The 25,940-nt window shown below is 46.2% G+C and overlaps 2 protein-coding genes across 2 annotated transcripts; both read left to right on the forward strand.

The window, feature by feature from the left end:
- Nucleotides 1–10,566: 10,566 nt before the first annotated feature.
- On the forward strand, nucleotides 10,567–11,319 carry LOC109189686 (uncharacterized mitochondrial protein AtMg00810-like). The gene has a single exon (XM_019340298.1). The coding sequence runs from the start codon at nucleotides 10,567–10,569 to the stop codon at nucleotides 11,317–11,319; it is 753 nt and encodes a 250-aa protein (XP_019195843.1).
- A 4,364-nt stretch (nucleotides 11,320–15,683) lies between these two features.
- Nucleotides 15,684–17,687, forward strand: LOC109189687. Its single transcript, XM_019340299.1, has one exon. It carries the CDS (start codon nucleotides 15,684–15,686, stop codon nucleotides 17,685–17,687), a length of 2,004 nt encoding a protein of 667 aa, XP_019195844.1.
- Nucleotides 17,688–25,940: the final 8,253 nt, after the last annotated feature.

A 25,940-nucleotide genomic window follows, 5' to 3' on the forward strand; every position in this document is an offset into this window, starting at 1 on the left:
GCCTCATTAAAAACTTCACTAAGAAAATCACGTGGGAAAAAAACCTAGTTGAAGAAAAGAGTACATGATATATGTAAAAACATATATTGTATTGGCCACCTCATTAAAAACCTTAACTTAAGAAAACCCTGTGGGAAAACTTAGTTAAGGGAAAAAGAGTACAATCATTAGCCTTCAAGGCATAATCAGCATAATCTTTAGGATTTTGGGTAGACCTGGCAATTATGGACACGACCCGTTAACACGACACGAAACCGGACACGAAAATAACGGGTTAGTGTTTAGTCTTAACGTGTCCCGGGTCGTTAACGGGTTGACCCGTTAAGAACCCGTTATGTGTCATATCTTTAACGGGTCAACCCGTTAAACCTATTAAGAACCCGTTTAACCCGTTAATATTATCGTGTTAACCCGTTAACACGAACCCGTTTACCAAACCTGTTTACAACCCGCTAAAAACCATTGTCATGAATGAGATTACAAAAGATATTATGAATATAATTAAGGATGAATTTACTACATTAGGCCAAGATCCTACACCAATTATTGATGTTGAACAATTTGAAATTTGAATTTTTATTGTGTTCTTTTTATTCTAAAAACTTGTATGGACTCCTTTAATTATGATTTTTGGATTTTATTTTATCATTTTATGAATGTTATGAATTGAATGTTTTTTAATTTGTTTGGTGAATTGAATTGTAGGTTTTATTTCTTTTTTATAGAACTTAACTTTAAATTTTAGTTTTTTAAATATATTAATAGAAATAGCGGGTTTAAACGGGTTTCGTGTCATATCGTGTTGACACGAGTTGAAACCTGTTAACAAACGTGTCTATCGTGTCAACCCATTTAACCCGTTAATAAATCGTGTTCGTGTTCGTGTTAAAAATTTGAACCCGTTAACCATAACGTGTCGTGTCTGTGTTTAGCCTTATCGTGTTCGTGTCGTTATCGTGTCGATCCGTTAACGGACCCGTATACACGAATTGCCAGGTCTAATTTTGGGGTTTGTCTACTGAAACAATTATTTTTGCTACATTTCCCCGTTTACATTATTGTATCATACTTATGCCTCGTTAAAAACCACACTAAAAAATCCAATTGGAGAAAACTAGTGAGGAAAACTCATGATGTGTTGCAAATAGTGCACAACTGATAGTCTTTTATGACTTAATCCTCAGGATTTTACATCCAATCTTCCGGATTGATTCGAGTAAATCTACTTCTCGTCTCCCCCTGAAGATAGCAATCTTCAAGTTCTACATTTATTTCATTGATGTTTACACCATAAAAATTGACTGAGATAATAAGTATGTCCATTATCAACTCTTTATTGAGCACATAATGGTACATATTATTCCTTCTATGTGAGGATAATAACCCCATTCGCAACTCTTTAAAAAGTAAATAATGGCACATAATGATACTAAAATAAATCCTCATTTCGGGAATTATAAATCCATTAAGGATTTTTCAAGATAAACTAGAGGATATATTTAGGATATTTTCAAGAGGAAACGATATTTAAGTTTCGTAATCACATATAACATTACTAGGCATGTTTATGATAATATATTTTCATACTTTGTTTTGGGGGAGAAAATACCTTTAGTCAATTTATTGACTATATAAGAAAGGTCATAGTTAGTAACTTACTAACTTTTATACTTCTTATTATTTTGTGATTTTCATTCATCACATTTTGAGAAAATCCATCAAAGATTTTAAATATAAGTAACAAGTTACCCATATAAATATGTGATAACTATAACTATTAGCTACATATCTAATTTATTTACTGCTAGTTTTATTGAATAGCGGAATATAAAGCCATGACTAATATTGGGTCTTTGCGAAAATCCTCAACTTGCCTTTTATTAGGGAGTTTTGATTTGTATGCCTTAATTGCTATTTTCTATCAAAACAGTTAGCACGCTTCGGGCGTTATACTACTGCTTCAATTTCTGGATCCAGATTATAAGTATTTATGAGCAATAGAGGCAAAATATGTTGTCGACAACTGTAACAGCTTTGTAAATATCTTTTATACACATGACAATTTTTTATCAACCAAATATATGGCATTTCCCAAGAATATTTGAATTTGGTTGTTCCGCTTCCCCAGTATTTTAGTTATTTGGTGCACCTACAATTTTACTGGGAATTTTCGCCTTCTAGGCGAATATCTTCAGGATAAAATTTTCTATATTTCTGGAGTGACGAAATTTCTATATACTAGATCTAGTTTTGTAAATTCTTAAACCAATATATGCTTCTGGCATAATGGTAGAGATGTTTAGTCTTAGTTGGGGATTTCAACTCTTAATGAAATATTTTCTATGGACTTAGTCACTCCTTGGGATTTCTAGCAGATAATTTATTCAATGTCTGAACTTCTGGTTCTATAAGGCTAGTACATAAGATTTTTATCAATTTCTCGGCATTTAATTTATTAGAAAATTTCAAATCTCTCCCTAATGCCGAGAAAAGATCTTATAATGCAACCAACATCACCGTTGATTTCTCATGATGGGATATAGCTAGAAGGGTTGCATAATAAAAAAATTGAATGCAGATAGGGAAATGCATCATGTACTAGCGTATGTGATATGTAGTGGATCAGGATATTCAATTTTTGAAGGTCCCCAAAAAGAATATTTCCTCCAAAAATGCTTAATTTGCTTTCCAAAAAAAATACCATAAATAATATGAGCAATAATATGTCCTGCATGCATGGAGCTAACACCTCATAGTATGTTGATGAAATTAGATACCAAACAAAAAACTTGTCGAATTTTCACTTCTGGTGAAAGAGTAGCCCCAACTCTCATAATATAATCCAGCTCTATATCATTTAAAAATTTGCTTGGCAATAATAATTATTCCTTACAGCCTTGGCAGAAATATTAAAAACAATTTAAAGTATGACCATTAGCATTTAGCCGTAGCATACAGATCATGTAGCAATAATTTGTGTGGCAATTGATTTATATATGCACTATCGGGAAGATATAAATATGGATAAGCAATATATATTGATTTTGATGGAAATTTATAAGGACAATGAAACATAATTATTGGGTGAGTTACACCAATTATCATGAATGCACAACCAATTAACCATAAATAATAATAAAACTTGGTTAGTAGGCAAGAAACGCTATAGGGCTAGCTCAGAAGAGACCGTATTGTCTCCTTTTAATCAAGGCAGTGGCCCAATATTCATTACTACCGATGAATCGCGACTGTCCGATTCTGATGATGTTGCAGAGTATCATGATCATCTGGGGGCATGCTTATTAGATAACGTATGTCTATTAGGCCTGATATGCTTATTGCATAAAAGGAATAAAAATGATGTATGATTTATCTTTATTTGCTTTAAGATTTTGGATCTCCTGAAAAGGCAAATTATTGCTATTTGTGCCAAAATAAATAAATGCATACATTCATACTTCATAATGCAAACTCCAATAATATCAAAATCACAAGATATATTTTCATTTGCAAATTAAAATCTCAAATAATCAAATTGAATAATTTAAATCAATAATACTATGCACTTAATTCGATTATATGCATAATAATAATCTTGAATTAAAAGTATGAATATGAGAATAAATCTAAATATTCATTCTCAACCAATATGGATATCAAAATCCAAGAATAATAATGACAATGATACATGAAATTCTCAATTGAAAAAAAAAATATTACTTAATAGTAATAATTAAATATTTTTTTTGTTTGTATCATACCAGGAAATCATTATTACCACATAAAAATTTGAATAAGCAATTTCAATAGAAACTCTAAAATATGATTCCCATATCATAATCAAGATTATTATGACAAGACTAAAAAAATGCAATATTTAATTGCCACAAAAAAATCTTTTCCAAAAATATGTTACAAAATCACACTTTAGCATTATCAAATTATGGTAAAATTGTAAAATTATTTCTAGCCATAAAAATGATTAAAGGGTAACCATGAGAAAGTTTATCAAAACAGATGCTCACATTACTAAAAATAAGAATAATAACCTGCTTTGAAAAATATTATACAGCAATTCAAAACTGTAAATCACAGCTGTAAGAATCTGCTTGTGCGTCTATTCCCGTTTAGGACGCCATCGCAAAACATCGCTGCCGCCATCGCCCACACAACACCGCCATCCCTCCGCCGGAGCTTCACGTCGCGACCCTCTGCCGGAGTGCCGCGTCGCTGCCTCCTGCCGGAACGATCGCGAGCCAATCGCACAACGCCGCCGTCGCCTTAGTCCATCGGAACGCAATCGACGGAGCACCCAACGGTGCGTCTACCATGGACATCGATCAATAAACAACGGCGTCACCGCTGCCAGCGGCGATAAACCGGCCAAAAAAAACTGTTTTTTTTTTTAAAATGCCGTCTCTCCACCGCCCAACGGCGGTCGACGAAAAGTAAGCAAGAGCGCACCATCGATCATCGGAAAAAACTTTCGTGGTCGCCGGGGAAAAACCGATGATAATTTAGGCTACAGGCAGTAGGATGTTTTTTTTATTATTGATATATATGTATACACAATATACATCTGATATAATCTCGAAAAAAAACATCTTTCTATTTCTCGTATGAATACATCCATTTTTATTTGAACAATGGAATTCGAAATATACACACGATTTCAGAGAATAATTTACTCAATCTGAATAAATACATATTTTTCTGATGAATATGCTGAAAATTTTCGCAAGAATATATATATAAATGCAAAAACCATTTCGAAAAATATTTGTGTATGCAGTTTTTTGTTTTATTGCTAGATATACATAAGTAGTCCAGCAGATAAAAACTTCTTGAGATATGTGGGGAAAAAAACACACATACGAAGAAAAAAATATATCTGTGATTTCATGTTCTTTGCCTTTCATACAAATTGTATATTCAAGAAAACATATGAATCGCATATATCATATATCAATCATAAAAAAAAAATGCATATTCGAGTAAAAAAAGGAATTTGTACCGTTCACCGTAATTGAGCTTGCTGATAACGTGTTGTAACCTATTAGCTCAAACATGATTGATCAAAGGAACTGCAGAAAGTGAAAGTAAGAAACAAGGACGAGAGGATATTCTTATTCATACATCTGTGTATCTTCCATACAACCATAAGACATCTATATATAATATACAAATGTAACGGAAGACATAATGCAGCCATTAATCACTTAACCGTTACATAATCAATACTAATAATGGTCACACTAAATACATATTTATAACACCTTACAGTACACCGGACTAGGAGTTTTAGTGAACACAACTTTTGGTAAATTACTCGTGTTTGATAAGCATTCATTTATTAAGGTAAACGAATAAATGAACAAAGTTTAAAACTTAGTTAATAAACGAACAGAGGTTGTACATTTGTAGGCTCAGTTCCTAAGAGCTTGTGAACAAACTCATTTATGTTCGTCTAATAATATTCATGAACAAGCTCTTTTAGTGTTCATTTAATAATGTTTGTGAATAAACTCAGCTCGTTTAGTGTTCATTTAATAATGTCCACGAGCATGTTCTGAAGTCTGAACAAGCACTTAAGCCGCCTATATTTATTTTTTTAATTTCACTCCTCTATATATTAATACATACACAGACACACATATTAAAACTATACAAAAGTGGCTTGTGGTCCACTAGTATCGGATTGTTCCCTTATGTGGGAGGTTTAGGTTTTGAGCCAAAGTGTAGGCGTAGTTTGTATGGGTATCCCCCTTCCTTTGTAATAAAAAAAAAAATTAAGACTATACAATTATACTACTTTATTAATTTTATTGGGATACCAGATGTGGAATCTAAATATCTTATGTTTTAAGTTTTTATGTTTTTATGTTTTTGGTTTAATTTGTAATGTGAACAAACAATTTGTGTATTTTTTTTTTGAGACTTGGTATTGTTACTTTGATATTAGATGCTATTTTTGGACTTATTTGTATTATTTTTATAGTCGTTATATTGTTTGTTTGGTTATTGTTCGTGAACAGAGACTATTTCTTGTTCACGAACGAATTATTATCATGAACATGTGCATGTGTTTGTTTATTTAATGTTTATGAAGGTGTTCACGAACGTTAACGAACATGTTTGCAAATGCGTTCACAAACGTTTACAAACACATTCATGAACATTAACGAACACTAATGAACACTTAACAAACGAACACGAAAAGGACCTTGACAAACGAACACGAACACGAACACTCTAAAAATCAACAAACGAACATGAACAACATTTGTTCGTTCATGTTCAGTTCGTTAAGAGCCTTACACGGTTGTGCATGAGGGAATCGCATTCTCTTTTAAATATATGGAGAGGGTATGTTACATTCCTTAAGGAAAGTTATATTCCCTTAACAAAGTAAGATAATATGAACCAAACATGAGAATGTGACATTACAAAGCACATTCTTTTAGTTATGTTGTACAATTTTTTTTTTTTTTGAGTTACACTCGATGTAAAAGATATCAATATTTATTAACACGTGTAGACTTTCCTTAAGTATAATATTGACGATTTGATGTGCATTAAATGCAAGTTGGCACCACGCCACCAAGTTCACATGCTCCGATTTTAAAATATTGAGCAAAGTCTAACCCTTCTTGGAATGCATAATATTCTTAATGATGTTTTCAATCTTTTCATTGTCACGTTCCATTATTTAAACCCAGATTATGAGATTATGTGTAGTTTGGTAGTTAGGGCACATTCTTATTTCTTACAATAAAAAATTTAAAAGGAAAAACTGTTGTTTTTTTCTTTATGACTTTAAATATTTTGATTGATTCAGAATAAGAAGCAAGTGGGGCAGCCTCCAAGTTGGTCAGACAGTTGATTTATTTAATTAACTACAAGATTTTAAATTTGATTTAAGTTGGTTTACTTCCTTTTGAATTGTGATTCTTTACCAGTTAAGGTCACAATGCGAGTTTCGATCACTCAAAGCGCACATTTGGATAACAACTACGGATCTTCCCGTAAATCAAAGAGTAAAAAAGCAAGTTACAATTTTTATTCATTTACATATATTCTCCAATAAAATCAGCACATATAACAGGAGTTTTACTATCAAAAAGTGCACTTATTGTTTTCCAAAAAACTACAAAATCCCTATATCTCTCTCTTTAAATATGGTATATTTTTTCAATAATTGTTATTAAAAAAAAAAGTTATTGTACTACATATATTATCACTTTTTACTCGCTTTTGACTTGACATACTTTGATAAATTTAGAACAAAAAGTGAGTTATAATTTTTATTCAGTTTACCTCATTTCTACAATATGTGTCCATAAAGTTGACAATGCGCAACTTTCTGTTTTGGAGGACTCAGTTGGTGCCATTCCTTCGTGGCCAGGAGTTGCTCGGGTTCGTTAATGGTGAGATCTCGTGCCCGCCACCACTCATCGCCGCTACGCCGGAATCCGGTGAATCCGCCACTGCCTCCGCCACCCCGGCTTCGATCCCGAATCCCGACTACAAGGCGTGGATCAGACAGGATCAGGCAATCCTATCTTTACTCATCTCATCCCTCTCGGATGAGGTGATGCACTTGGCGGTTGGCCGGTCGACATCCCGGGAAGTATGGGAGTCCATCACCACGGCACTCAGTAGCTCCACCCGCGCCCGTTGTCTGTCGCTCCTTGGCCAGTTCCACTCTTTACGCCAAGGGAATAGCTCGGCTGCCGAATATCTCGGCAGAGCGCAACTGCTGGTGGAAAATATAGCGCTCGCCGGGCGGCCTATTTCACTTGATGAACAAAATTTGTTCGTCTTCCGCGGGCTGCGTCCAGAATACCGAGCAATGGCCTCGTCTCTTACAGCTGCGGGTACACCGGTAACAATCTCCCAACTCTCAGATTTCTTACAGGCACAGGAGTTTATACATGCGGAGGATTTTCCGGGTGCCGAGTCTGGTTTTGCCGCTCCACCAACGGCTCACTATGCCGGACGAGGCCGCAATGGGGGCGGCGGACGGCGTGGCAGTGGGCAGTCCGGGGGACGTAATCGCGGACGAGGCGGCCAAGGTCGGGGACGCGGACGGAACGGCACTCCTCGCTGCCAAATTTGCCACGCCCAGGGCCATACCGCCATGACGTGCTACCAGCGTTACTCCGGACAGTCCACAGTGCAGGCTCACGTCGCGGTTGCTGGAGATGAATCTGCTCCGGGTTCGACGGACGGGTGGTTTCCCGACACCGGCGCGTCGGCTCATGCTACACCAGACGCAAGTCTGATGTCCCAATCAGACGAATATACGGGTGGCGATGTTCTGCGCGTAGGAAATGGTGCAGGTTTGATTATTTCCCGAGTTGGTCATGCGTCTGTACCATCTGTGTCTAAGTCACTTAAAATGTCTAATGTTTTATTAGTTCCTGATTTATCCGTTCCTTTACTGTCAGTCCAGCGGTTTACTAATGAAAATAACTGCTATTTTGAATTTTACAAAAACTGTTTTTATGTCAAGGATTCCATAACACAGGCAACACTGCTTAAAGGGCCCACCTCGGGTGGTCTATATAAACTTCCGGTGTCACAATCTCAATTTGCTTACCTCACTTCCCGTACCACTCCCGATGTGTGGCATCGAAGGCTTGGCCATCCGCATGCAAGTGTTCAGAGTCGTGTCCTAAAAATCTGCCCGGTCGCAACAAATAAAGCCGTCTTACTGGAGTCATGCAAATCGTGTCATATGGGAAAATCAGCCCGATTTCCTTTAGATAGGGTTCCTTTTAGTAGTCAGCATGTATTAGATTTAATATATACTGATATTTGGGGGCCTTCCCATGTAATTTCCAGTAGTGGCTATAGGTATTTTGTATTATTCGTTGACGATTTTTCCCGTTTCACCTGGTTTTATCCCTTACGGGTAAAATCAGATATATATAAAACTTTCGAGGTGTTTCGTGTCCTTGTAGAACGCCAATTTTCACGTTCTATCAAATCCATCCAATCGGATCTAGGTGGGGAGTACCGTAAATTACATAACATTTTTGCTAATCTCGGTATAAACCACAGACAGTCATGTGCTTATACGCACGAACAAAACGGGCGGGTAGAACGCAAGAATCGACATATAGTCGAAACCGGATTGGCCCTACTGGCCGAAGGTTCAGTCCCGCTACAATATTGGGACTACGCTTTTGAAACAGCCACATGTCTAATAAATTATCTACCATCATCAGCCCTACAGTTTCAAAGTCCTTACAGTCTTATACACAAAGTGTCTCCGCCTTACACATTTCTTCGTGTATTCGGGTGTCGCTGCTATCCCCATCTTAGGCCTTACAATCGGCATAAGATGGAGTATCGGTCTACACCCTGTGTATTCTTAGGTTACCCGGTGTCCTTTAGGGGGTACAGATGTGTTGATTTAACTACCGGAAAGGTCTATATCTGTCGCCATGTGCGCTTTGACGAACACATCTTTCCTTTTGCAGAATTGGAGAAACAGGTTGACAACGCCGTGTCATCACCGGCACTACCGTGGGCGACCAGTCCTATTTTAACTCAGACTGTGTCTACTCCCACGGTGGTTTCCCCCGAGAATGTGCCAGGGCCGTCGGCTAGTCCGGTTCCCTTAGCACAAGAAGCGCCACCTCCATTGGCTATTGAAGGGCCTGTCAAGACTCGTGCCGTCCGAGTCCGAAGAGCTCAGACTCGGGTTCGGGATCATACAATGCGGCTTCGCCGTATGACTCGAGGAACGGGCGAAGAATTACATGCGTTAAGCGCAACTGCGGACCCAACATGCTACTCACAAGCTGTTGGCCACCCGCAATGGCGTGAAGCTATGGACCAAGAGTTCAATGCACTCTTACACAACAATACCTGGTCCCTGGTGCCTTCCGAACCCCACATGAATGTCATCGGGTGCAAGTGGGTATTCCGGACCAAGGGTACTGCTGACGGCTCAGTTGAGCGCTATAAAGCCAGGCTTGTGGCCAAAGACTTTAATCAGGTAGCAGGCGAGGACTTCTTCGACACCTTTAGTCCGGTGGTCAAGCCGACTACTGTCCGTCTGCTATTCTCTCTTGTTGTTTCTCATCATTGGACACTTCGTCAGCTAGATGTACATAATGCCTTCCTTAATGGGCATCTAGCTGAGACGGTCTACATGAAGCAGCCACCGGGGTATGAGGATCCCACACATCCTGATTATGTGTGCCATCTTCAGCGCTCCTTGTACGGCCTGAAACAAGCTCCCCGAGCTTGGTTCAAAAGGCTGCATGACTATTTGCTTTCTGCAGGTTTTTTACCATCGAAAACGGATGTTTCTCTTTTCCATTTCACTTCTGGAAAATCACGGGTCTACCTGCTCGTATATGTTGATGACATAATTATGATGGGCAATGATGCAGCCCTCATCACCACTCTTCTACACCGACTATCAGACACATTCAAAATCTGGGATCTCGGCACACCTGGGTTCTTTCTGGGCATAGAAACAGTTCAGCTTGACTCTGGATGATGCTTTCACAACGTCGTTATATGAATGACATACTAGCTCGCGCTGGAATGTCTGAGTGCAAACCACTTGCTACACCTGCTGCAGTAACTCACGCTGTTTCCCCGTCTCAGGAACCGTGTGACAATCCGACACAATATCGCCGCATAGTAGGGGCGCTTCAGTACTTAACCATAACGAGGCCTGATTTGTCTTTTGCTATGAATCGGTTATGTCAATTCATGCATTCTCCAACTGCTGATCATTGGGGCCTTGCGAAACGGGTCCTACGGTACATCAAGGGGACTCTCAATCACGGCCTACGACTCGCGCCTTCTCCCTCGACCACTATTCATGCCTTTTCAGATTCCGATTGGGCTGGTTGCCCGGTAGACAAAAAGAGTACTAGTGGATACGCTGTCTTTCTCGGGACTAATCTAGTCTCTTGGTTATCCAGGAAACAGTGCACTGTTGCTCGCTCCTCCACGGAGGCTGAGTACAAAGCTCTCACTGACGTCTCTGCTGAGGTCACATGGGTTGTGTCGCTGCTGCGTGAGCTAGGTCTACATAACGGGGAACCGTCTACTCTGTGGTGTGATAATCTTGGCGCTACCTACCTTTGTGCTAACCCGGTTTTCCACGCCAGGACTAAACATGTAGAAATTGACTACCACTTTGTTCGTGACAAGGTGGCATCCGGAGACATGACAGTCAATTTCGTTTCAACCAAGGACCAACTAGCGGATATCTTCACCAAACCGTTGCCTGGCCCGCGTTTTGCTGCTTTACGAGACAAGCTCAATGTGGTTGTGCACCCTCCTTGAGCTTGAGGGGGAGTGTTAGCCATGTTATTATTATTATTGTTATAAGTGTTATTTATATTATATTAGAATAAGTCAATAGTTTCCTAGTATGACTAGCCTATTGTATAGGAGTAGTTTACAATAGACACATCTACTTAGTATTCTATTGTAACTGCATTCCAAACTGATCAACGAATATCTTTCTCATCCAATAAAGTCAAAACATAAAACGATAGTTTTGCTCTTTGAAAGTGCACTTACATTTTTCTTTTTTTAAATAATTTTTTTTAAATAAAGGCTAACTCACTAATCATAAGCAGAAATGTTTACAAAATAAATTGTTAGAATGATAATGCATTTTTTACTTGACATACTTTGATTTGATTCAGAACAAAAAGTGAGTTATACTTTTAATTCATTTTTCATCTTATATAATAACAGTTTTACTCTCCGAAAATGCACATAGCATTTTCTTCTTTATTAATTCTTTATATCTAAATCCATTCGCCTACTTATATTTAGACTGTATTTTAGGCACCCTAGAATTCATTCTCTTTCCCTCTATATTATTAGAAATATTGTCATTTATCATTCTTATCATGACTAGGACTCTTTGTATCCTTATAAATGCAACTCTCCATCATATACATACTTTATATCATAATGGATTGATCAATAATAATATCATTCCTATAACTATTATTTTCATATGGTATCAGAAGACCAAACGATCCATGGCTAAAAGCCCTATAATAAAAATAAAAATAAAACCGCCGCCGCCGCTACCCCCGGCTGGTGACACCACATCTTCTTCTCGCAACATCTTCGATATTGTATATCCAACCATAGTCCATATAAATACCATACAAATAGCCCATCACTTTATCTAATCTCCATCAAACATACTTTCTCAAACTATCTATTTTGAAAGACTCAACTTCTTCTTTTTCACTGTGGTCAAAATCTTAGTGGATACACTGAAGGCATGTTTCTGTGTCCGACTTCATTTATTAAAGCTTTGGATGAGTGCCCTGTTGTAGTGCGCGCTCCGGATGAATGTTTCGTTGTAGTTGCGTTACCGAAAAAATGCTCTGTTGTAGTTGCGCTCTGGATGCGTGTTCCGTTGTAGCTACACTCCATACGAGTGTTCCGTTGGTCTTTATTCTCGTGAGAAGCATACCTATGCAACCTAATTTATGAATAAAATTAAGAATTATAATATGATTTCATTAAATCTTTTTAGTATTCTTTTTTTTTTTTTTGGTGTCAAAAGAACTAAATAGTCATATGGTGTGCACTGAGTAAACTTCGCTTGTGTAAGAGCAATTTCATTAATTTAGATTTTTGCTTAATTTTTTTCATGCCATGTAGGCAAGAGGGGGAGGGGGGAAATCAAAAACAAAATTATGAGAAAAAAAAAAACTAAAAACTAAATTCACGCGCCTGTTGGGCACAATTTGTGCGCCAAACGCGCAGGAGCGGACAAGCTCAGGTTTATTTCCATTTTCCCACAAAAAATTGCATTTGTAGAAAAAAAAATATTCTGACAAAAGCTCGTCAAAATTCATTCTTGTGGATACTCTAATAACTTACAAATCACACAAGAAAGATAAATAACATTAGTAATATCATGTGCAAGTACTTTATTATTTTAAATTTAAAAAAATAGAAAACTATATCATTTCTTTTATTTATTTCTCTCCTTTTTTTTGGCAAAGTTCACACTATAAGTCTATAACTACCATTTGATGTAACTCTTATAACATTGTGGTACACGTTTTACCATTGTTTAAGAAAATGGAATCATTCAAATCTAATATTTATATCTAATAAGTAATAACCATGAGAGGAGCATAATTGCCCTTGCATACACGTACACCTCTACAAGAACATGATGAATAGCTCATCGTATGTAGACTAATTCTTTTATATTTTTCAATTGTCTATTTATTTTTCACAAGTGTGACGACCAATGAAAGATATATACAACCACCAAAAAAGATAAAAATGAACATAATTTAGACTAAATTAACTATATTTGCTTTTCATGAGTGTCGTCAATGAAACATGCATGCATGCAGCCACCAAAAAAAAATCAAAATACGCATAATTTAGATTAAATTAATTACTTATGTTTTTCTTAAGGGTCGTCAATGAAATATATATATTTAAGATTAGAAAAGATTGAATGATATGAAAATGTACCTAATTGATTAATTCAATTATCCCTATTTGATGTGGTAAATACGGTCGTTCTCACAAATACGTACAAATATTAAATCGGATCGTAACTGGGTCCTTGGATCATTAGCTTATGGGTTTAAGGAATTGAGCTCGGAAATAGATGACAGTGGGTCAAAGGGTCCCGAGCAAGTGGTAGTTGTTGGAAAAATTAGCTTAAAATGATATAAAATGGCATATTAAGTGGCTATTTTGTGGTACAATTATCAGTGGGGTCCACTTCCAATTTGGGTCAGGTCAAAGTGGATTCGGGTTCTTCGTAGTGAGACGAAGAGATTGATATATTGTACGCTCAAAACGGATAATGGGTGAATGAGATATTGATTCTTAAAATAGACCCATTTGAGTTGGGAAATGAAGGGAAATAGTGGACTTTGTCCCACATTGGTTTGGAAAGAAGATTTGCCCCCCTTATAAACAAGAGCTCTTTTGAAGCTTGTAGAATTGTATAGCATAGAGGCTTTCTCTCGCGCGCGCGCGTGCGGGGAGTGGGGTGCAAATCAAAATCCAACTAGAAGAGATCAAAAAGGCTTGAGCTCGCGTGCGCCGGCACCTGCGGGCACGAATGTCGTCCAGAAATTGACTGGCCTTGCGGGTTAAGTTATGCCAAACTTCGGTATCATTTTCCAATCGATATAGTCACTTGGTTCGGCTTGAGCACCACTCTCGTGCGAACCTGCACCCCAACGGTCTGAAACCCGAAAGTTCAGAAGATTAAACTCATCTGTTACTGGAATTAACACTGTTTTAATTCCAATTTTTAAAACTGTGTTTAATCCTACTTAGTCGGTGGTTGTTACAGGTGTTACACAATTGGTTTTAATACCAATTTAATGGCCATGTTGAATGTTGTCACTCCAACATCCCTGATGGAATAATCACGGAGCCGGAGCGGAGCCATGCAGGACAAGCCGGGTCAGACCCAGAGCAGGACGAACCACCCCGGGGTCGACCAACCACCCCGGGGTCGGCCCAGGCCGACCCCCAGAACTCGGCCGAGCTCCTTGGGCTCGGCCACATGGGCTCGGCCTCGGCCCCCATGGGCCTCGGCCGAGCTCCGCGCTCGGCCAATGGCCGGGTCCTCGCGTGGAGCGAGTCCCGCGCCGCGGGCCGCGGCTCCTCCCGCGGGCCCGGGGCCCGAGGCAGTCAGGGGTATATAAACACCCCCCGGTGTCCTAAGGAGACATCTCATACTTTTCCTACAGCTTTTGTCTCGTTATTACACGTCCCGAACCTCTGTAATAGCATTTTATGTCCAATTAATACAATCTTTACCGTTTTATTATCCATTTCTTATATTCAAACATACACGCGGGTTGTATAATCCGGACCCCCGGGTTCATATAATCCATCATTGGTGCTCTTGTTGAGAGCAGCTGTTCAAGCTTAAGCCCTCTCCCTATTATCCTGCATTGACAGCAATGACAAGATCCGGGTCGAACACCCACAACTCGCAGGGCTCGCGCAACCCACGCGACCTCGCCCTCGTCAACCGCCCCAACGGGGTCGTGGCGAGCCGACAGACCATGTCCGTAGTGGCCGGGGAGGACCTCCGGGACCAGATCAACGGGAGTCGACAGGGGGCCGTGGGGGACCTTCGGAGCCGTCTCACCAATAATCGCCCTCTCGGCGGGGCAGCGCCACCCGCACCACCTCAGGTCCCGACCTCCCAACAAGATGCCGTCATACTAGAACAGGCGGCGAACGCGCTCAACCGCGTCGCGGCAGGGCTGCGCCGGGGAGGCCCAGCGCCCCCACCCTAGCCCCCTGCGAGGGTGCGCAGCGGCCCCAGCACTCAGGCGCCTCGGGAACCCGCAGCACCGGCTGAGGAGGAAGTCAATTCACCACGACCTTCTGGGAGGCGCGACGGGGCGGAAGCCACCCGAGGCCGACACGAGCAGCGAAATGAAGGGCGAACTCGGCCGGCGCGTACCACCTCCGCGCTTGGGCGGTTGGGTCCACGCGTACCGGCGCGAGACCGCCTGGGGCCGGGGCCGATCACGCACGTCAGGCAGGAGGAGTCATCGTGCTCGCGGAGGTCCCGGAGCCACGAACCCCGTGTCCCGAGGCAGCGGGAGCCGGCCCCACCCGTGGAACGCTCAGGGGAGACCAGAGGCCAACCCCCGAGCACCCAGCGCGAAGAGATGGAACAGTTGCGTCGACAGGTCCGCGAGTTGCAGCGCAAGATGGAGGCGCGCGACGACTCCCCGGAGCCCCGGGACGCCCTGGCCACACCCTTCACAGAGGCCATCATGGCCGAGCCTTTACCTCGGGACTTCCGGTTCCCGACCATCAAACCCTACACGGGGGCGACGGACCCGCGGGACCACCTCAACAGGTACAAAGCGGTCATGATGATGACAGGCATAAATGACGCCATCATGTGTCGCAGTTTTTGCACGACTCTGGATGGGCAGGCCCAGGATTGGTTCGGGTCCCTCCCGGGGGAATCCATTCCCACTTTTGCGGTCCTGACCAAGAAGATCCTGTCGCACTTTGCGGGCAGCGTACAACGGCGAAAGCAGTTCGCCGACCTATGTTACCTGAAGCAAGACAAGTCGGAATCTCTGGCGGAGTACCTGAGTAAGTGGAAGAAAGAAGCTATGGGGGTAACAAATTTTGATGAAAGGTCCGCCATCCCGTTTTTCACCAACAACCTCAGGTCGGGCCCTTTCCACAGCGATCTTGTTCGGAATGAGCCGAAGACCTATGCAGAACGGATGGACCGCGCCGCGCGGTACGCCAATGCGGAAGCAGCAGAGAAGAGGAAGAAGGAGGAGGAGGAAGTCCGCGGACAGGGTGACAGGGCATCTCACCCTCAAGAGGATCGCCGCCCTCCCCGGTCGCGACGTGACCGAGGTCCCCGTCTAGCCCCGCTACGACACTTGACCCCGTTGACACAACCTGTTAGCGTAATCCTGGACCATGCCGAGGACATGGGCATCGTATCGTTCCCCGAGGAATGCTTAAAGATTTCCCCCAAAGCCGACCCGAAGAAGTATTGCCGCTTCCATCGGCAACGTGGACACGACACCGACGAATGTATGGTCCTCAAGAGGCAGATTGAGGAGCTCATTCAACGAAGATACCTGGGGCAATACGTGAAGAGGTCTGGGCAGGACCACGCAAAAGGCCCTGACAACACCCGAAAGAAGAAGGATGGCACCGGGCCTTCTACTTCTGCCCCGCGCAAGAGGGAGCTCGACCACCTCACGGAGGACGAGGGGACTGAGCCAGACAGCCCACCAAAGAAGAAGGTCATCCATGTCATCTTCGGCGGCCCGGAGGGAGGGGACACACCCGCTGAGAGGAAGAAGTGGGCGCGGAGCCTATACGTTGGGGAGGTCGTCAGAGCACCCCACGAGAAGAGGACACGCAGGGAGCCCATAACGTTCACCGACGACGACCTCCCGGATGGACCCTTACCCCACCGGGACGCATTGGTAATCCGCTTGGACCTTAATGACACCATCGTCCACCGGGTACTGGTAGATACGGGGAGCTCCGTGAATGTCATGTATTATGACACCTTCACGCAACTCGGGTTATCCAGGAAGCAACTTTCCCAGGTTCGGACCCCGCTATCCGGCTTCACCGGAGACTCCATTGAGACAGAAGGGTCCGTTATCCTTAAAGCGCAGATCGGTTGCGCCCACAACATCATCCTTGGCAGACCTGCCTTGGAGGACCTCAGGTGCGTCATCTCTATGGAGCACCTTTGCCTCAAATTTCCTACTCCCATCGGAGTGGGCACCGCGAGGGGGGACCAGAAGGTCAGTCGAAGCTGTTACTTGAAGGCCTGCCGCCAAATAACGAAAAAGGACCTCCAGGTACACACAGTAACCGAGAGGGCCCTCCGGGAAGAGGAGAAGCGGCCCCGCGCCGAACCCGTGGTGGAGACGGAAGAGGTCATCCTGGACCTCAGCCGACCTGACAGGATGGTGAAGGTGGGCACCGGCCTCCCAGCTGACCTCCGAGGACGGATTGTCGAGGTCATCCGCAGCTATAAAGACGTGTTCGCTTGGGGTCCCGAAGACATGCGGGCCTCAGCCGGGAGGTCATCACGCATAAACTGGCGGTGGACCCCAAAGCCAAACCGGTCCAACAAAGGAAGCGCTACCTCGCCGCTGATAGACGGGAGTTTGTGAAGAAGGAGGTCGACACCCTCCTCGAGATCGGGCACATCAGGGAGGCCACATACCCGGCATAGCTCGCGAACGTAGTCCTCGCACCTAAACCACCTACGTGGAGGATGTGTGTGGACTACACGGACCTCAACAAGGCAGGCCCCGTGGACCCCTTTCCACTACCCAACATAGACCAGCTGGTGGACGAAACAGCAAGATGCGCACTCATGAGCTTCCTAGACGCCTTCCGGGGGTACCACCAAATTTTCATGCACGAGGAAGACGAAGAAAAAACGGCGTTCACCACCCCCGAAGGGGTCTTTTGCTATCGGGTCATGGCGTTCGGGCTCAAGAACTCGGGAGCCACATACACAAGAATGGTGGCCAAGGTGTTCAAGAGGGTCCTCGGCCGGAACCTACAGGCCTATGTGGACGACATGATTGTGAAAAGCACGAAGGCCGACCTACACCCAGCCGACTTGACCGAGGTATTTTCCATTATGAGACATTTTGATTTACGTTTGAACCCCAAGAAATGCACTTTCGAGGTACACGGAGGGAAATTCTTGGGGTACATGGTCTCAAAGAGGGTATTGAACCCAACCCCGAAAAAGTCAAGGCCATCCTGGAGATGGAACCTCCGAGGTCCCTCCGCGAGTTCCAGCGCCTCAATGGTCGGCTGGCAGCTCTCGGTCGATTCCTCTCAAGGTCAGCCGAGAGGTCCCTGCCATTTTTTGGGGTCCTCAAGAAGAACCAGGGGTTCGAGTGGTCAGACGAATGCTAGAAAGCCTTTGAGGACCTCAAGACGTACCTCATGATGCTACCCCCCCCCCCCTAGCCAAACCGGAGAAAGGGGAGGTCTTGTACCTGTACTTGGGCATCTCGCAGGCCGCGATCAGCTCCGTACTGGTCCGGGATGATGCGGGAACCCAACGCCCGGTGTACTACGTGAGCAGAGCCCTCCGAGGCGCCGAGCTCAGGTACTCACCCACGGAGAAAGCAATCTTCGCCGTGGACGCCACAGCCAAGAAGCTCGGGCATTGCTTCCAAGCACACCCCGTACGGGTCCTCACCAACCAACCCCTTGAGGCAGTATTGAGGGCCTCAGGGTCGGCAAGCAGATTGGTCAAGTGGTCCATGCGTTTGAGCCAATATGATGTCTAGTTCAAGCCCCGACCGGCAATCAAGGGGCAGGCGCTCGCCGACTTCATAGTTGAGTGCACCGCTCGCGAGGCCGCCGAACTAGCCCGGAGCAATGAGGAGGATTGGTGGACCCTGTCCACGGATGGCTCGTCCGGCCCCAAAGGGTGTGGCGGAAGGGTGGTACTCGTAACCCCGGAGGGGTTCCGGGCCTACTACGCCCTTCGTTTCCACTTTAAGCTGTCTAACAATGAGGCTGAATACGAGGCACTATTGGGTGGCCTCAGGCTGGCATTGGGTCTGAGGGCCTCCAAAATAAGGGTGCGGTGCGACTCCCGACTGGTGGTCGGGCAGGTGAACAGTGAATTCGAGGCCAACGAGGAGAGAACGCGGAGATACCGCGACGTGGTGCTCCAGGTCCTCGGTCAATTGACCCTCTACGAAATTTTGCAGGTACCCCGAAGTCAAAACGGGGACGCGGATGTGCTCTCCAAGCTCGGCCTCGGCACCCTGGAGCATATCTCTAAGATAGCACGGATTGAAGACCTCCAGAGGTCCAGCCTGGAGGCCTACCCCGTCCTCACCATACAAACACGGTCCCCGTGCTGGTTGGACCACCTGATCGAGTATAAGAGAAAGGGTACCCTACCAACAGACGAGGCAGCCGCCAAGGCGGTCAAGAGGAGATCACCAACATACATCCTCCTTGGAGACACCTTTTACAAAAGGTCCTACAACGGTGCCCTCCTCCGATGCCTATACCCGGACGAAGCCAAGTCCGTCAAGGAGGAGATACACGAAGGCACCTGCGCCGCACACCAAGGAGCCTTCACCATGGCGAGGAGGGCCCTATTGCAGGGGTACTTTTGGCTAAGCATGGCCAAGGAATGTGCAGAGTACGCCCGGAGGTGCCCGACTTGCCAGCACTTTCACGCGGAGCCGGGACGGCCGGCTACCAGCTACACGCCAATCAGCACGGTAATCCCGTTTGCACGTTGGGGGATCGACATCGTCGGGGCCCTACCCATGGGGTCCGCAAAGAGGAGGTACATAATAGTCGCCATAGACTATTTCACAAAGTGGGTGGAGGCGGAACCCCTCGCCACCATCACAAGCACCCGGTGCACGGAGTTCATACGGAGGAACATTTTATACCGTTTTGGGGTCCCCATGCAGATCATCTCCGACAATGGGCGCCAATTCGAAAGTAAGGAATTTAAGGCATTCTGCGACCAATGGTACATAAAGCACACCCGCGTGGCGGTGGCGTACCCACAAGCGAATGGGCAGGTGGAGAACGCCAACAGAACTATAATCGACGGCATCAAGAAGAACCTGGACGCAGCCGGAGGAACATGGGTAGAGGAGTTGGACACCGTCCTATGGGCATACCGCACCACCCCAAGAAGGGCCACCGGGGAGACACCGTTCGCGCTGGCATACGGGTTCGAAGCACGGGCTCCCACTGAAGCCGTGATACCATCCTATCGAGTCGCAGTGTACGACCCCGACCTCAACGAACAACACCACGCCGCCGACCTCCACCTCATCGACGACAGAAGGGAGGAGGCCATGGCCCGCGCATAAAATTACCAACGCCAGACAAAAGCTTACCATGACAGCCGAGTCCGACCCCGTTACTTCCAGGTTGGTGACTACGTCCTCCGAAGGAGGGAGGCAAGCCGACCCCAAGATGGAGGCAAATTTGCAACGAAATGGGAGGGACCGTATGTTATTGAGGCCATAGTACGATCGGGCAGTTACAGGCTAAGGACCACATCGGGCAAGGTGGTAGACAGGGTTTGGAACTCAGAGCACTTGTTGAAGTTCTACCAGTAGACATTCATTTGTATGGCCTGTCCCCCTTCCCAATAAAAGGCCAGGTCCCCACAATAATGTTTGTTTACATTCGCAATGGAATAAGAAGTTTTTTTTTTAACAAGTTACCCTGTCCCGAATGGCGGACAAGCGAAGGCACCCCAAGGCCGACCTACCCGAGGTCGGCCGGCACGGGGTTGGCCAGACCTGGGGGGGTCGGCCGGCACGAGGTCAGCCAGACCTGGAGGTCGGCGACCACATCGGATATAACACACGCCCTAGGGGTGGTACGAGGTCCGCCCTCGCCTACCACCGAACGGAAGGATTCGGGACGCGGGTCGTTGGACTCCATCCCAAGAATCGCTAAGGCGTCCTAGGGGCGACATGAGGTCTGACCTCACCTGTCGTCGGACGGGCGCAACGCAACCTCAGACGCCCTAGGGGCGGTACGAGGTCCGGCCTCGCCTACCGCCGAACGGAAGGATTCGGGACGCGAGTCGTGGGACTCCATCCCAAGAATCGCTAAGGCGCCCTAGGGGCGACATGAGGTCCGACCTCACCTGTCGCCGGACGGGCGCAACGCAACCTCAAACGCCCTAGGGGCGGTACGAGGTCCGCCCTTGCCTACCGCCGAACGGAAGGATTCGGGACGCGAGTCGTTGGACTCCATCCCAAGAATCGCTAAGGCGTCCTAGGGGCGACATGAGGTCCGACCTCACCTGTCGCCGGACGGGCGCAACGCAACCCCAGCGCCCCAGAGGCGGTACGAGGTCTAACCGGGCTAGCTGACACCGCGATAGCGGGTAGTTAAACTCCCGCGGTACCAGAATTCATCAGTCCCAAGTGTGGACGAGGGGCAATCAAGAGGAATACACAAGTAAAACAGATGAAGCATAAGACGAAATAGAAGAGCGGTATCATAGCAAACAACGTCATAACACCAGCCGATATGTCCAAAGCAAGCAAAATAAACAAAAGAAGCATAGGGGCGGCAACCCAAGCAACGAAGTAACACCAGTCTAAGCGAAATAACAACGAAGTAACGCCAGTCTAAGCAAAATAGAAAGATAGTCTATGCAGCAGCTGAATAGAGATGAGAGGCCGCCAACATGGAAAGACGTCAGGGCTGCGTGGCCTCGCGGGTGCCGTCATCATCGCCCAAGGCAGCCTGAGTCTCCTCCTCGGGGGCACCCACGCCGGCAAAGCGAAGAAGGTCGGCTGCGAGTCCGCACTCGACGAGCGGTCGGCCGCCGAGTCCAAGGGTGGACGCTCGCCGTCCTCACCCACAGCCACGTCCATGGGATCACCTGGCTCCTCCTCCCACTCCTCGGGCAGGCCCCATGCAACGGGGTCAAAGGACGCGTCTCTGGCACGAAGAACTGCAAGATCTTGCCCTGCATGGAAGACTCCCCCGCCTCGAACAACTCCATCCCGTGCCGACCCAAACACTCATTCCCCTCAGGAAGCTCGTAAGATGAGTCAGGGTCTCCTGGGGGTGCGCAGAGATGTAGGCCTGGATATCCTGGATGAAGGCCTGGGAGTCCTTGTAAGCTGAAACAGCCACCCTCGCAGCCTCCTTCAGGGCCACCTGATGCGCATTACGCTCCCGCGACCGGCTGTCAATTAACGCGGCGTGCTGATCCTCTAGCGCAGCAAGTCTATCACTCACGACCTAGCGAGCCCGCGTCTCGGTCTCCAGCTGCTCGCGGACGCCCCCTATGGCTCTCTCCAGGGTCATGGCACGAACAACCGTCTGTACGAGGACAAGCATGAATAGAAGACAAGATAACAAAACAAGGAAATATAAGCGTCATTCAACGAAAAGGGAGAACATACCTCAAACAAAGGGCGGATGATGGCGTGGTCCTCGTGCAGGGCCATATCGCGCGGCTGGACGAGACTGCACATAAAGGCCTCCGGGGGGACATCCCCGCTGAGCAGCGAGGCTGTGGGTGGGAACTGGACGGACCAGTCAGTCGAGGCGTCCTGATGAGGCGCCGCGGGCATCGGAGCTCGAAGGGTGGAGTCGGACGGGGGACCGTCCGGCACGTGGTCTGCGTCAGAGGCGGACCTCGCCTCGCGGCGGCGTGACCCCCGTGGGAGAGCCCGAACGTCTGAGGTAGCATGGCTGGTCTCGCCGGTCTTGCGGCGCTTCGGGTCCTCACCACCACGGTTCCTCAAATGAGCACGTCGACGAGGTGACAGACCAGAGCTGGCGGGGGGAGGTGTCGAAGGGTCGGCCCGTATCTCTATAATGTCGTCCTCCGAATCGTCACTAGTAGACTCCTCCTCGGTCTCCCCTACAGAGTCGGGAGGAGGGACAGGAGTGCCGCGAGGAGGCAAAGGAGGGGGGTCGCGAGAAAAACCCGCCCTGACTAAGGACGCGTGGTCAACAAGAGCCTCAGAGTTTAGCATGCCAGCCGTACCGCCCAAAAAATCCCGGATCAAAACCTCGAGCGCTGGGGTGTACCGTGGGCCACGACACTTGCGGAAATAGCCGCCCCACGGCACCGCAAAGGGGAGCGCCGCACCAGTAGAGATAAACATGAATTTGGGCTTCCACCCCTTGTTGAAGTCCCGCACGCGATCCATGATCCTCGTCCCCGGCCGAGCCGCGAACGCCATGAACCCCTTGTTCTCCTTAGATGAAGAGCTGGTCGCAGTGAAGAATGAGTGGAAAAGCTCTAGGGTGGGGTGAATATCCACCTCGACGCATCGGACGATAAAAGCCGCCACCGCCCGGTGGGAGTTGAGGACTAGCTGACCCACAGACACGCAATGGTAGTTTAAGAGCTTGACGAGGAAGGGGTGAAGAGGGAAGGCTAAGCCAATAAGGAGGGATGTAACATGGACCCCGAAGAAGTTGGGACCAGGGGGCTCTAGTATGGTCGTCCCGGGAGGCGGAACGTAGATCTCGGCCGACGGGCCAACTAAGGCCCTCGCCACGGCAATATCGTGAGGCGTCAACGAAGACCCGAACCCCCGAGGGATGGCAGAGTCTAGTACGGTGTATTGGCTCAAAGGAAAAGGGTTCGGGAGTGGCGTGGGAGTCAACATGTAGGGAGGATGTGTAGTTAGCGGATCTATATACGGGTACTCGAGATAAAAAGGGTCAATCTCCCCCTCCAGAGAAGGAAACCGGTCTAAATCAATAGACTCGTCGTCGCTAGGCGGGAGGTCCGCGTAGTCAACAGAGTCTAAGACGGACCAATAATGGATGACCAAAGGTAGGTCTACCGGGTGCGTGGCCTCGACAAAAGGCACTATGCTCATAAAAGATAGCTACGAAACTCTAAAAAGGGGGTTTGCATAAGACTCACCCGACTCAAGCAAGGAAGGGGTGACGAAGGAGGCGCGGGGGCTCGGGGTCGGCGTTGGGGGGGTCGGCCTCGGCAGGGGGCTGGGGTCGGCCGGGAGACTGGTCGGTGGCAGGCGGCGAACGGCGGTCGGCGGTCGGCGGTGGTCGGCGGCGGTCGGTGGCGGCAGGGCTGGCCGGAAAGGGGGGAGAGGAGAGGGAGAGAAATTTTGAAGATTTGTGGGCTTTGTGTGTGTGGGGGGGAGGAGAGGGAAGCTACTTTATATAGGAGAGGAAAAAAAAAAGGGGGGGGGGGGGGGGGGGGGGGAAAGAGGAGATATTTTTTGGGGAAAAGGGGGGAAACTTTGGGGAGAGGGAAAAGTGAAATATGGGGAAGGTGAGTGGGTTTGAAGAGATGGGAGGGATATTTAAAGGAGGAATGGAAGAGTTATGGTAGAATGAGGACTCTTAACTGATGAGAATTTCTGCAGGCTTGAATCCCAATCCGGTTAAGAGTCCTATCGCATCAAGAATTCTGCGAGAGGAAGGGGTGGATTTTTTGGACATAATTCAGGGCCCCGTAATTATTAAATTTATTTTTACTCTCTCGCGCTGACGACTCCTCGCAGCCCCGAGAGTGGGGGACTGATGATGGAATAATCACGGAGCCGGAGCGGAGCCACGCAGGACAAGCCGGGTCAGACCCGGAGCAGGACGAACCACCCCGGGGTCGGCCCAGTGTGGGGTCGGCCTGGGCCGACCCCCAGAACTCGGCCGAGCCCATGCTCGGCCCGTTGGCCGAGCTCCGCGCTCGGCCAATAGCCGGGTCCTCGCGTGGAGCGAGTCCCGCGCCGCGGGCCCGGGGCCCGTGGCAGTCAGGGGTATATAAACACCACCCGGTGTCCTAAGGAGACACGTCCTACAGCTTTTGTCTCGTTATTACACGTCCCGAACCTCTGTAATAGCATTTTATGTCCAATTAATACAATCTTTATCGTTTTATTATCCGGACCCCCGGGTTCATATAATCCATCAATCCCTATATAAAGAGAGGTAGAGCAGTAGCATTTTACACAGTGAGAAACAAAGGAATTCCAGTATCTTTATCCTCTCAAAACTCTGCTTCTACTCTCTTCTTTAGCCAATCTGTGTTCCAGCTTTGCTTTGTTTGCCGGGTTCTTTGTTTAGGTTCTTAAACAAAGAATCATAGCACGTTTTATCCTGGGAAACCTAGGCTACAACGCTCCTAGCACTTGTGGGAGGTAGCAAATAAGGTTTTAAGGAAAAGAACTTTGTGTTCGAACTCGTGCTAAACCTATACCCAAACACTCCATCTTTTCCTTCCCAGATTTTCTGTTTTCCCATACAATAATAATTTTTCTGTAGAATTATTATTTTGGGATTTTTCAACCATATTACCCAACAGTAGTTTTGTGGAAAATGCCTAAAAGTTTCCCCTCCAACATTTAATGAGGTATTTATAGGAGGATATAGGGAGCACATGCCGGAGGCTCAGCATGCGTAACACGTGTTTCCCATGCACATGGAAAGGTCGGAGGCCTCGCTAATTCCCCATGTGTACTAAGGTTTCTGACGCCCTCGTTCCTGGTGCGATCGGGTTTGGCTAAGGGAATGAGGTTTCGTTTTCTAATTGGAGAAGGTCGGGTGCTACGTCCCGACCTGAGATGATCGGGGTGATCCTGAATATGGGTAAACACTGGCAGTGGCGGATCCAGAAAATTTTCTCAAGGGGCGAAACATTAAAACGAAAATGAATAGCTTAAAAAAGGTGAAACACTTAAAAAGAAGTTAGCCATAAATATTGTTAGATATGAGCGAAAAATAAAACACATCAAAAACTTTATAGAAATATTATTTATAACAAAATATGAAACATTATTAAATTGATAAAATAATTTTAGAGTAAATACTCAAAATGGTCCCTCGACTATAGCTAAATTCACAAATTGGTCCTCGACTTTCAATTTCAACCAATTAAGTCCTTAACTTTGCAATTTTGA

This window comes from Ipomoea nil, unplaced genomic scaffold (genome assembly GCF_001879475.1).
Source record: "Ipomoea nil cultivar Tokyo-kokei standard unplaced genomic scaffold, Asagao_1.1 scaffold1562, whole genome shotgun sequence".
Taxonomy (NCBI): domain Eukaryota; kingdom Viridiplantae; phylum Streptophyta; class Magnoliopsida; order Solanales; family Convolvulaceae; genus Ipomoea; species Ipomoea nil.

Excerpts from the sequence above, each read along its gene's own strand:
- LOC109189686 (XM_019340298.1), top strand. The coding sequence starts at position 10,567 with ATGTCTGAGTGCAAACCACTTGCTACACCTGCTGCAGTAACTCACGCT.
- LOC109189687 (XM_019340299.1), top strand. The coding sequence starts at position 15,684 with ATGGAACAGTTGCGTCGACAGGTCCGCGAGTTGCAGCGCAAGATGGAG.